Here is a 13,880-nt window from a genome sequence, read left to right as displayed (position 1 = left end):
ATTGTCAAATATCCAATGTTAAAAATACAAAAAATATTTATGGAGTTGAAAGTTATGATGCCAAAAAAAAGTTTTTCCTTCTCTTTTCAAGAATCAAACATGACTAAGGCTTGGATTTTTTATTATTTACTTTGCCTATTTTAATTTTTTGGATTAGATGCGTGTATTTAAAAAACCCCTGTGAAATTACATACTGTTCAATATTTCTAGCTGAAGTTGATATCTTTTTCTTTCAACTTCCGCATCATCTCTCACCAGAAAAAAAAATTTTTGCAACTGAAATAGTGCATTGCTATGTATAGTTTCAGTGGCATTTCACAAAACCTGAAACTCAGAAATCTTTATGTAACACTTGATGAAAAAGCAAACACCTTTTAACACCAGATTCCTCAGATAACTTACTTTCAGTAACATTACCTCAGTATATCGTCAGCATGGTCATAGATATGCAGAACTTGTCGCAGATGACAGTATAATAATAACCACTGGGCAAATAAATATTTTGAATGTGTAATCTGAATTTTATAAAGTTGCATCTATGCTAAACAAATTTTTAAAATAAAATGCTTGTGATTAGAGACCTTCTAACCAGAACATGGCTCGCCTCTGTTTCAACGAAGAGATATAAGAGAGCAGGTGTGTAATTAGAGATCGAAAGTTTAGGCACTAAAAATTGTTAAAATAGGCAGGTAAAGCAGCATTTATAATCAATGGGGGAAAATGACTAAAAGCTACTGATATTAAGGGCCTGGAAAAGTGCTGAAATATTTGCTGCACTTAAATTTTGCTGCTTCAATAATGGTTTATAATAACTACAGGCAGTCCTTGACTTTCGCACATAATTCGTTCCTGAAAATGTGTGCGAATCTTTGAAAGTAGAGGGATGTAAAAAAAAAATCTGTTCAAAAATTGTACGTGTATTTTAAAATATTTATTGCACAATATATAATTAAGTTAATGAGGCATGTTTAATGAACGTATACATCAATTTTGAAAGTATTCCTTAATTTTCTTGTGTTTCGAAATTGAACATATCGTAGGCCTGTTTATGTCGTTACGAATGACAGATTAAAACAAAAATATTCATTTTCAGAATGTGTAATTATTTCCATCTTTTTCTCGATCGTATGAAGTTTATGATCTTTTAATTTCTTTTGTTCGCATCAACACTGCAGTTCCTCTATTTCTCACTCATGTTTATAAATTTATATAGGGAAGGAATATTTAAACATTAACAAATAAATTGGCAAAACACAATACATCGAAACTCTAATGCAAGACTGAATGTATTAAACATTTTCAGTCCCGCCACTGCTGCCCGGAACTCTAGTGACGTTACAACGATTCAGAGAAGTCCGCAACTGTACGAGGCAATGTCTGAGTGAGCGCGCGCTACCACACTCCTCCGTGGGAGCAACTGCATGGAAGCAAACAATTTTTTAAAAAATTGAATTTTTAAAATGTGCGAAAGCCAAATGCCACCTGTACATTATTAGACAAATTAAGCTGATATATAATGCCAAAAAAATAGTATTCGTGGTCTCATGGTTCTGTCGGTTACGTATTTAACTAAATGCGTAATTAGCTAATATGCAAAATAATGGTAGCTGAAACTAAATAATTATATAACTGCTTTCTCATGTGGATTTATTTCGATATAATACTTTCATAGTAACAACATACAGTATTTTTCAGAATTTTCAACTGCTAAGCTTTGTATTCAATCAGTCTATCATTTTCAAAGATCATTGCTCCAATTTGATGGAGATGATTTTTGAATAACGAAAAGAACATTACCATGGTTGCTTCCAGTACATTGTGTAAAAAAATTAAAATCAAAGTAATTGGGGGCTTTGTCAACTTCATATTTACGTCTACCACTATCTGGCCAAAGCAAAATTAATTCATTAAGTAATTTTAATTCTTGATTTAATTAAAAAATCTTAGAATCTCAATGCCAGTTCAACAGCAAAGTTATTTTTACAAATAGAATAAACAAAAAATGCATCCTTGGCATTTTGCTGGAAATTCCAGGCACTACTTATGATATAAAATAAAGTTTCAATATACTTTTTGTTTGTATGTAAAATACATTGATGATCATTTTGAATTGCATTCGGCTAAGAGTGGTTTATATATCATTAAAATGTTAAAATTTACTGTGTTTGTGGCAAAACAGTTTATTTAAGAACATGAGCGTTGAAGTTCCATAAATAATTAAACTTTTTCTAAAAATTTGTTTTTGTTCACAAATATTTTCACTCTTTTTTTTCACATGTTTAATGTGATAAAAAAAAGTTAACGTTGGAATCATGCTTCTTACAAAGTTGAAGTTTCGCATGTGTCTAACATTGCAATAACCGTGAATGTGCATGTACATATAAAAGTTCTTTTTCTTTTTCCTTTTTTTCCATTTTTTTTTTTTACATACACTGGGGAAAATTATAAAATTCATGAAATGTGTTCATGTCTGCTAGTTAGTGTTTTAAAAAAAGAATGCTTTCTGTCAAGTGTAATCATAAATAGGTGACTTATGTTTCATTATATCTGATGCATGCTATTAGAAGAGGTTTTGTTTAAAAGCTGGATGGCTTCAGGTCCTCCTCCCAGCAGAAATAGATTGGAGTTTGTGTCTGATAAGAAAAATTGTATTGGAAGTAGCTATTGAAATAAAACTGTTCAATTGTGGAACATTTTCAATGTATACAAAGTAAAGACTAACTCTCACTCAAAATAAATACTATAGTGAATAATTTCCATCACACAGAGAAATTCTATTGTTTTGTTTCCTCTTAGGGTGAATTTCATTTGTAAATGCAGTTTTCATTGCAGCTATTGTTACTTTAAATAAGAATCCCCAGTTAAAAATTTAAAGGACACTGTAACCCAGGTCATGAAAAGCAGACATGCCTCCACGTTTGTAGCCCAGGTCAATGAGATACTCCCCTGAAGTACTTCAGTACTAAAGGATGTTTAGAGGTGTTGCAAGTTTGATACCCGGTTCGTCCTTGTCACACTTTCTTGATATGGGTACAACAGGCGACGTGACCACAGAAAAAGCTATCACGGAGTCCCACATCGAGGGGTTAGTACACCAACCCCTCGGTGAGTATAAAAAAGACTGCCATTTGGAATTGGCAATAAATTTTAGGTCCTGTTTGTGGGGGGGATCTAATTAGCCTTCGTGTGTAGAAAATGACTGTGGTGCGACAAAAATGATCAATAAAAATTTGAAGAAAAAAAATTAATCCTGGCAGCCTTTTAATACAGCTATGCCTTACAATTCGACACTAAACTATGGTTGAATTAGGGGACAATATCTGGCATGCAAATCTGTGAAAAATATATTTGACAGGGGCTCCATCCCATTAATATTGTCAGGGAAGAGGAAATATATATATATTTCTCCTTGAATGTGAGAGTCAATAATCTTCATAACACCCAAAATTACAACACACTTTAGATGCAAAACAGCACATAATTTTTTGCGCTGCAATGTTGCTGGAAGTGTGTTTTTTCATCGCCTTTGCTTGAGTAAGGATGGGGTAAGGATCAAACTTTAAATCTTCATGGATGTGGTATTTAAATTTTGTCACAAACTTTTCTTCAATCTGTGTTTATCTGTTCAAAACTGCAGTTTCTCAAAATCTGGAAGCAATACGGTCATCTATTCTACTTTTGAATTAATCAATATTCAAATAAAAATATTTTCTAAACTTTGATTGTAGCCTCATTGTGGTCAAAAATATTTGTTGCTCCAATAGACATCTTAATGCTCATAACTTTTTCCTCTGTTGCCACAGTTTTTTGTTTCAGACTTTGCCATGAAGCCAGGCTAATCCAGTTGAGATCTCTGCTGCTGGATAGTTTCGGTAGGAGAGTTCTGGTGCTCATTAAAGTTGCTGCAGTCGTCCTAGGAAAACCATTCTCTTGAGCCATATTTTACTTTTTTGGCTTTTTTAAATTTTTTATGCTCCACCAAGTTGGACTTCTTTCCTGGTTTACTTTTCTGTTTGAAGGTATTTGATTTCCTTTCGAAAAAATCACTGTTGTCATTTTAAATTTCTCAAAAATGTAAAATTGACATAAATAAACTTCAATGCAGCTTAACAAGAAATGAGATTCAATGATTTATATGCATTCAGTCCCACTATTCAATTGTAGAACACAAGATTGCAAGGCACTGCTGTACTGATTAAATACAAACATACTGTATAAATTCAGCACAATATATTGAGTTGTGAACTGGTGATGTGAAAATTAATTGTAAGAAAAGCTATCGTTTTGGACTTTTTACTCACAATTTTAACTATAAGTTAAAGCTCAAATTACTACTGTTGTAGATTTATAATTTTACTTCAAATAAGTATACTCTACTTTTTGTAGCATATTTGGTTTTTTTTTTTGCTTTGCGTTCACTGACACTAGCTTTAAGTACCATTTCAAATAGCCACTTGAATGTGACAAAACCTGGTGGTAAACATGGGAATTTGTAAGATGAACTTGCTTGAAATATGCTTTTTTAATTTGCACTATATAATGAGGTTTTTCTCCAGTAACATGGAAAAATTTTGTTTGAAGAGACCCACATATTAAATTTATTCCATAAATTAATATATTAATTTTTTTTTTGTAAATTTGTTTTAAAACTTGTTTGTTAATTTTAATTCAGTTTTTATTTTTTTAATGGGAATATGCTGCAAGATCAATTTTTTTTTTTAAGAAATGGATAGGTGAACTGATATTCAGTTCTGCAATGATTAAATAATGATAATGCAACGCCAATTCATCAGATAATCAATAAATTTTATCAGATTGTATTTCAGCTGTAATATTCAGACATTTGGTTGTAAAATGTTTGATTGCTAAAGCATTGAATATTTTTTGTAGTATATGAAAAAATGTGAAGAGTGTTTGTTGCATGGTATGTATTTCCGTGCTGAGTTTATCCTACTTTTAAATTTGCATGGCGAATCTTGCATGCTCCCTCCAAACTCAAACATGTATTTTCTCGATGAGAATCAATGCCAAGAAAAAAAGAGTGTTGTTTGAAATGGGTTCTGCAGATGTAAAATACAAGCTGTACATCCATCCATTACATTTGAACATTGTAGTATTGATATGAGAAAATGCGTGCTCATACTTCGTCTTATAAAGCATTTGGCTATGAGAAAAGGATATTTGCACATCTCTTTAGGAGTGAATATTTGATCACAGTAAATTTGAATATTTACAAGGACTTCTGGAATTTGGATGAATTTGTTGGCATGCTTGTTTATTGACTTCAAAGTACTATTAACAAAACTGATATGGGCCCAGTCTTAAAGATTGGTGGAAAGAAAGAATATTTTACCTATTCCTGCCAATTAACAAATTATATTCACACTAGAATAACAATTATGCTGTCATTGCAGCAATGAGTGACTATTGTACAGGCATTATGTGCATGCTGCAATGAACATGAGTGGTAGGTAATGAGATAATTGGAAATGTGTATTGTCCTGTACGCGTTCATATTGTAGTTATACAGTATATATGCAAACACGGCTGGCTCAACCATTGCAAATAAAAAAAATCAATAGCTCAACGAATTTTCAGAGGTTATTCTTGAAATTATAGTGTGGATATATATATGTGTGTGTGCGTGTGTGTTTGAATGCATGCCTAAAATGTGAAAGTGAATAAGGCAAAAAATAAAAATTATCAGTCATCTATTTCCAAAATATATATAAATATATATTTAAAAAGAAAAAATCTCTTGTCTTCTCTGCTATGCTTTGTGTTATAGTGTTATTGATTTCTGCTCATGAAAAGCTTAACATTTATGGAAAGAAGCAGAGAGGATTTTGATTCTTGAGAGAATAGAATGTACAGACAATCGTGGCTTTAAAACATCTATGGGAAAAAAAATTATCTTCCAAAGTGTTGATTATAAATGAAGAGTGTGCTGTATTGCGCGATTGTAAGATTGGTTTTTGTAGTGATGTTATAAAATGTAGCAATAAATAATGTAATGATATGAATACAGAATTCTCTCCTGTTTTGTGTGTGATATTATTCTCTAAATTTTATCTCGGATTATCTTTTAAAGAAGTTCATTATTCTAAACCAGAACTGCTTAAGAAAAATATAACAAATTTTCCATCCCCTCGAAAGTAATGAATTGTTCACACGATCTGGTTAGTTTTATTACTTAGCCTGGTGCAAGGTGAGAGGTTTCTTTTCTCTGCCCTTAGATTTTTTTTCCAGAAGCGTTGCTTTTTTTTGTCAGAGGGGATTTCACAATAGAATCGGCATTATTTTTGAATGGAAGAGGTTACTCTCCCGTCCCCTCACACTTTAGTATACGGATACGGAATCAGCTGTTGGTGAGCAAACGGTGGTATTCTTAAAATGGATATAGTGATTCTGTTCTTCAAAAGCTGATTTCCGCTCTTTTTTTCTTCTTCTTTGGGTCGGGTCACGATGAGAGAGGTCTTGGGGTGTCCTTCACCCAGGGTGACCCTTTGGCCATCTCGAGGTTTTTAATAAAAATGTTTCGGTATTTTTCCTATAATTAAATCGATGCCTACTCAAATTTTTATAAAATTGCTTAAATTATGACAATGTATCTCATATTAAGTGGACGTCTCTCTTCGAAGAATGCATTTATGCAGCGATTTGTGGTAGCGCTTCAATTCCCGCAACTGATAAATTTTGGAAAATTTTTCTTTGCCATGTTTTTTTGTTGCTACATTCAACAATTTTCGCGTATTTTAAGGCGCTTATACACTAGCGAGCCAATCTTGCAGCGGTTCTAATCCACTCGTGAGTACACAAACTCCCTTTGTGTTCGTTGAAAAAACCGATTCTAGGTGGGTTCAGTGAAAACAGCTCAAGAATCGTTCACAACACCATACAAATTACTGAACAACCAATTGCGAATGCTTTCATTGCATGATCCGCGCACTAGTGTATACGCGCCTTTAGATTCCAAAACCCACATTTTTCTTAAGAAAGTATGGTCTGCTGGGCCCCTTACGCTGAAACTGATGCGGAATGATGGTACAAAATTAACGATTTATGCCTTATCTGAAGTTTTAATGAGATATAAACAATCCCTTTGTTTACACACGCGTTTGAATCCCTAATGAATTGATATTGACTTTGAATTTCATTATTAATCGAATGACGAAAGAAAATTGCTGCAATATATATTTATTATTATTTTTTAAAGAATGCTGATAATAAAAATTATCTTTAATTGAATGAGTTATTTTTTTTTAGTTTTAAGAAAATGGAAATATTCAAAATATACTCTACAGGTTTCGGTATTTACACCATTCTTTGCTTCTTCCCGCTTCAAATCAAAACCGAAAATGTACCGGGATATTATACAGAACCTTATTCAAATTCCACAGATTCCAACGATAATATAACTGCTGTGACTGATCTTGATTATGTTGAAAATTTCACCACGGACACTGAATCCGTCACTGAAACTGTTGAGATCGAAATTACTACTACACCTCATCACTATATCCAAGAATCACAAATCCACATTCCTGTCGAGAACATTTGTTCATGTGACCTCATCGCCCAATCCTGTGACATTAATTGCTGTTGCGATGAAGATTGCAGTGATGAGGACATGAAAGTTTTCACCAGTTGCTCCACGGACAGTAATGTATACACTGACAAGAGGTACTGTTACCGTGAAAACATATTTTATAAAAACAATACGGTGTACAAAGGCGTGACTGTGAAGGATAATTCAATGTTCTGTATTGTAGTTGATAATATAAAAGAAAGATTGACTTTCAAAAATATCCCGTCGTTCAACACCTCACTCGATATGGAATCGATTCGCCGAGGATTAACTTTCTCATGGTCCTTTACGCATGAATCAGATGAGACGTCAGAATCCGAGCCAAGGAAAGTTGGTGACCTGCTATATATTGTACCTTTGAATAGTAAGAAAACTGATGACGATGCTAATCCTTGGAGTAAGTTTGAAATCAGTTGTCACTTTTAACAATTGTATGAGAGATGCTCTGGAAATACAGTATTTACTCACCTAAAGGACAAGGTTTTTTATTCAATTTCCACTTCTTCAAAAACTTAGGTCATCCTACCTGCGCTAGCGGAGGATTTGTTGAGTTTTTTATTATATTGCACGCCACTCAATATAGTCACATCACAACTGAGTTTCTGATATCAATAAGCGATTGATAACTTTCAGAAGGAAACACAGAAGCCAGTTGCATGGAAGAGTATACCTTGAGAGCTGATATCTAATTCATTCATGAAATGCTGCTTTTCAAATATACTCGACGGATTAGAGGCTGATGCTTTGGGGAGTGAGAGGGAAAAAGAAGAGTTGTAACAAGTGCAACATTTTTTTTCATTGCATTAACGTTTTTTTTTGCATTGCTGCAAGTGACCAGACAAAGACATATTGACAATGAACAAATAATTTATTAGGTACTTCTTCACGAGTCAGGGAATTCGAAGGGGTCGAGGTGAGTCCACAAACAATCAGTCCTCTTTACAAGTAGTAACGAGTCTGTAGGGTCCGGTCAATGGAGATGAATGGTCGGTGACAATGAGTTAGTAGGATCCACTTGGTGGAGATGGGTAGTTGACAACGAGTCTGTAGGGTCCAGTTGATAATGATGAAACCATAGAATTTTCGATTAGCAGTGACGAGTAGTCAAAGGCAATGAGTGACTGACCGATGAGTCTGTAGGTCTGGTCGGTGACGACGACATCGATCAAGATCGTAGAATCCGATCGGCAGAGAAGAACGATCTGCAATGACTCTGTAGGTTCCTGGTCGACGACGAGTCTTCCAGTCAGTGGTAATGAAAGATCGGTGATGATGAGTCCATAGATGCCATTCGGTGCCAATGAATGATCTACGACGATGAGTCCATAGGTTCCAATCAGTGGCGATGGATGCGTAGGCTTTCGATATTAGATTTAGTCCATCTAATGATGACGAAGCAAGAGCGTTCAAGAACTGTCGGTTAGTCTAGCATAGTAGAACGAGAAGAGTATCTGACAACTCGTCACAGGCAACTTCTGGTGGAGGTGATCCTCAGAGAAGGGGCAAATTCAAACCATTATTTTTCAGAGATCTCAGCAATAACTTGGCAGATCGCTTCTAAAGATGGAGAACTCTTATATGCTCACACGCAAACAAATCACAAATGCAGCCAAGTAAGAAGGAACTACACCTTCTTATACGAGTTAAAGTGCTCCAAGCGCCATCTAGGCTTATTTGCATACTAGGAAGAATTTTCCTCTCCGCATCAGTGCAGTGGCATAGCCAAAAAATGTACATCTACGTGAGGAAGATGACGTCACTCCTTGGGAGACGTACAATCTAGGATCGTTGTGCGATCTCGGATCAGAGATCGTCACACAAGAAGCTTTGGAAGGAGAAGTCACAGTACATGAAAGATAATAAAAAAATATGTGGTTGCTTGCCTGCCTTAATATGTACATTCTATGCCACATCAAAGCTATTTCATGTAAAAACAAGTTATGTGCAGGACTACTATAGTGGTTTTGCACATACACTCGACCTGTTTTCGTTTGTGGTAGTTTCCAGAGAGCAACTGCGCTTATACCATTATCTGTGAACAAACAAAATAAGGAGTTACATTAGTTAACATAGTTTTCTTTATTTTGATCTCCAAAATCATACTTTGTCCAATACGTGAGCAAATACAGTAAGTTTCTAGTAGAGCAGTGGTTCTCACAGAATCGGCCACGGCTCTTAGTGGTTCCATGTCATTCTGGCTATATTATTGTGTGCTTCTTGTTCAGTGCTTTAAAGCAGTTCTTTGTTTGATAGTTTTGAGGTGATGTGGATAAACATCTATTAGGATTAAGGGAGCTGCGAATAAGACGTTTTGAGAACCACTTACTTAGAAAATAGCTGGAAAAGAAACAATCGTTATGGGTAAAAAATGAGGGATATATATATATATAATTGTAATTGGTACACAGCACAGACGTATCTATTTAGTATCTATGAGCTGCCCCCCCTTTAGTTCAAATCCTGTGTATGTCCTTGAATCCAGGTGCTCAAGGAGCATTGAGTCGAGTTCCTGGACCATGGTCGAATGATCAACGCTGCTCAGTACTGCAATGCCCTGCACAGTTTATAAGGCCTAACAACCTTGGCTGTTGTTCTCTGGAGTGGTTTTGCTGCATGACAACACACAGTACACATACAGCAGCTCATACACAGAAAACGTTGGCAAAGTTTCTGTTGACAGTGGTGGAACAACCAACTTATAGTCTGGATATACGTCATGTGACTTTCACATTTTTGATCCACTTAAAACACTGGACGGTTTCTTTTTTTTGACAGTAAAGTCATGGCCAACGTTCGAAACCGGTTCCGATCTCAGCCAAAAGACTTCTATGAGCAAATTATTCACTGTTTGGTGAAATAGTAGGATAAGTACTTGTGTAGATTTGGAGATTATGTTTGAAATAAACTATGCTGTTTCATTTTGTGGTGCCTGTTCCGCTTTCATCTGATCCACTTGTACATATACATTGAAACCTGTTCGAAACAGAATATCAAGAGATTGAAATAATAAATGATATTCTGTTTTAGACAGATTTTTGTTTTATAAAGGTGCTAATCAAAGCATGAAAGCATGAATCATTGAACAGACTATATTTTGATACTGTGTTAGACAGGTTTCGCTGTATAATATAATTTTATGTCTTGTTATGAAACAAAATTGAAACAAAATACAGTGTTTTCCTGCGAGAGGATAATCTATAGATTTTACATTAAAAAAAATATAAATTTCTCAAAATGAAATAGTAGACTGCTGCATATTGTCTGCATTTCTTTCTCTGAGGGAGATTGGCACAAAAATACAGTTTTTATACCTATGTTTACATTTTTTTCCTTTCATGATCGATGTTCTCATTTGTCTGTATTGTTAAAACAGGCATGCCCTCAGAATGCTTTGGAGCTCACTGTGATTGTGTGAAACCCATTCGTTACATGGAGGACTCATCTTCATCATGCGTTCGTAATATCCACGACCTGAAAGACAGCTGTGAGTCTTTACCGTTTTTATCTGTTACCTCATATGCAGACTTCTGTTTTCAATCGTACGATTCTCTGCCTGATAGTGATGTGAACAATGTTACAAATCACGCTGATGCGGATGAGAAATGTGTGTCACTGAAGAACATTCCATCACCTGTTTATGACAACAAATCTGAAATGTGTTATAATGTAATTAACATTGTTCACTATGACGTTGTCCATGGTGGTATAAATGGTTTGCACAGTGTACAGTTAAGTGTCAGCATGACATCGCTCTCTTTAAACTCTTCTGTTTTGCTGCAGAAATTTTCTGTCAATTTTATGTGGAATCAAACCCAACCCAACTTCGTTATCAAACGAAGTGGTAATCCAGGCTATCGGGTTGGATACCCAGTTCTTTCTGGAACAGGAATCGAAGCATCCAGCAATAATACAGATAACGGTGATACAGTTATAGCCAATTCCGTTAAAGGCTTGCAACCTCTGTCAGTCATAGGTAAGAGTAGTGATGGTTACTGCAGTGGTAATCGCAGGTTTGTCGTCTTCGGGAAAAACATGAAAACTGGTTGTCTCATCAGGAATTCTTTTCTCTCTTGCAATGCAGCTAAAGAAAAAATTTATGAAATCTTGATGGGAAATAACCCGAGTTCATACGTCGGTGCCTTTGGAAACTCCAATGCTAGTCGCAGGCAAGAATGGGTTGAAATTTTCAGCGAGGGCAAATATTTTCTCACTGACATCAAGGAAGACGGCAGAGAAAATTGCGAAATCACTTTGGATTTGCAAATCAGTATTGCCTATGCAGCTGTTGGTCCTCTTGTAAATCCCCAGTTTAAAATTGTTGGTGTATTATTCAAATATGGTTCACCCCAGACTATAATTTTGCAAGACAAAACCAGAGGGAATTTTCAGGATTTGTATGCATCAACTTCAGTGCATTTTTTTGATGTTTCCAAACCTGCTGTAAGTGTACAGAAGAAGTTTCCAGTATTTGATTTCAGATTGCCTCATGATTTTTTCTACCCGTTTTTATTATCAGCTAGTCATTTTTTAAAACTCAATCATGTTTCGCTTGCTAGTCAGTTAAGTTTTGCTGCTTTTATGTATGGTGCATACTCTTTTCTCTGAAAAAAAGTTTTTCTAAGAACACGCCATTGTAAAACACACTGCATTGTAACAGGGTTGCTCGATTTAAATCACTGATTTAAAAAAAAATCACTGATTTAAATCAGATATAAGATATACGGAAGACTGGATGTTGTGAAGATATTTATTATTCGAGATGTTAATTCTTTTAAGGAAGGAAAAACTCATCTCTGCCTCTACCGGGAGTCGAACCCAGGTCCCTCGATTGCCGGACGAGTGCTCTGACCACTAAGCTACAGAGGAGATAGAGATTTTCCTTCGTCATCCATGAGCTATTGGCTGATCGGTTCACCGTCCATTGCGCGGTTCTGTTCGGCACATATATATGCTCTAGTGAAGGAAAATCTCTATCTCCTCTGTAGCTTAGTGGGCAGAGCACTTGTCCGGCAATTGAGGGACCCGAGTTTGACTCCCGGTTGAGGCAGAGATGAGTTTTTCCTTCCTTAAAAAATTAGCATCTCGAATAATAAATATCTTCACAACATCCAGTCTTCCGTATATTTTGTATTAACAAGTGAAGAGCGACATTCATGTCATAAATCAGATATGTTTGATATTTCAAGCAATTTTGAATAATATGATTTCTTTTTAACTTGTATGATGTAATACAAGCAAATAAGAGATAATAAGATTCATATTTTAATTATTTACACATTAATTAATATTTAAATAAATTTGATAAAGATATTTGGTTTTTGGGGGAAATTGTCAGGTTGCAAAATTACTTAAGTTTTTCTCAGACGATTGTAGACAAAGAGGTTTCTTAAGACTCTTCCAAGAACTTTCTTTCCCATAAAGCCATAAGCCATTAAAGAGAGTGTTAACAGTATAAGTAGACAAGACTTTTATCCCTGGAATGAAATTTACTACAGGCTTTATGAAAGTAGCCAATGGGAATAATTGTCACAGTTGGGAAACAAAATATGTTTCTTTTCAAAAGTGAATATCAAATAAATTTCAAAAGCCATAATAAAAACTTAAAATTTTTGACAAGTCTCATTCTCCCTGCCCATGCTTTTTTGATTATGCTATAACATAGAGAAATTTATCATAGCTCGTAATAGGGAATTTTGTTCATTCAAGGTGGTTCTTTTTCAAAAAAAAAGTTTATTGTTTTTTCGGGGATGTTTTACGGTGATATAATTATAGAATCAGAATATTTGTAGAACCAGAATATTTAAATTGATTAAATTAACGAACGTTAGTTGCACATATAACTGTGTGCTTTTGGATTTTTTTTATCAAGTACAAATTTCAATATTGCCTTAAACATACAAGTAGAACGATTTGTTCTTAGATATCATTGGTATGATAAATGGAATTTTTAGTAATTTAGTATGCTAATGCGATTTTTTTGAAAACCACGATCTTTAAAGCTTAATATTGTCTATAAGTCAAAATGTGAGAACTATTCCTGTTATAAATACTATTTAATACCCCTAATAAGTTGACATTTCAAACTTAATTTAAAATGTGAGAGTAAATATTCAATTTACATTAAAAAAAAAAAATAGAATGTATATACAATTTTTTTTGGGGAAAAAATCACAAATTTTACTAACCCTGGACTTGATAGAGGATAAAATTGGCAGAAATTTTATAACAATAATTTTCTCTCTATGCATATAAATAAATTTTTGTTCCATGTATGACTGCACTTATTTTATTT

General features: G+C 34.5%; 1 protein-coding gene across 1 annotated transcript; it reads left to right on the top strand.

The window, feature by feature from the left end:
- Window positions 1–7,122: 7,122 nt before the first annotated feature.
- On the top strand, window positions 7,123–12,358 carry LOC149074918 (tectonic-1-like). The gene is made up of 2 exons (XM_089245866.1): window positions 7,123–7,985; window positions 10,962–12,358. Exons 1-2 carry the CDS (start codon window positions 7,277–7,279, stop codon window positions 12,191–12,193), a joined length of 1,941 nt encoding a protein of 646 aa, XP_089101992.1. The 5' UTR covers window positions 7,123–7,276; the 3' UTR covers window positions 12,194–12,358.
- Window positions 12,359–13,880: the final 1,522 nt, after the last annotated feature.

Source organism: Pholcus phalangioides, unplaced genomic scaffold (genome assembly GCF_987345545.1).
Source record: "Pholcus phalangioides strain wild (caught in Gottingen) unplaced genomic scaffold, Ppha-v1.0 ptg000016l_1, whole genome shotgun sequence".
Lineage (NCBI taxonomy): Eukaryota > Metazoa > Arthropoda > Arachnida > Araneae > Pholcidae > Pholcus > Pholcus phalangioides.
Note: the sequence above shows the minus strand (reverse complement) of the source record. Positions and strands in the feature narration are given on the sequence as shown.

Bases quoted from the DNA above. Each gene is read 5' to 3' on its own strand.
- LOC149074918 (XM_089245866.1), top strand. From the start codon at position 7,277: ATGGAAATATTCAAAATATACTCTACAGGTTTCGGTATTTACACCATT. The intron at 7,986-10,961 runs GTAAGTTTGAAA...TTGTTAAAACAG, and splicing joins TGACGATGCTAATCCTTGGA to GCATGCCCTCAGAATGCTTT.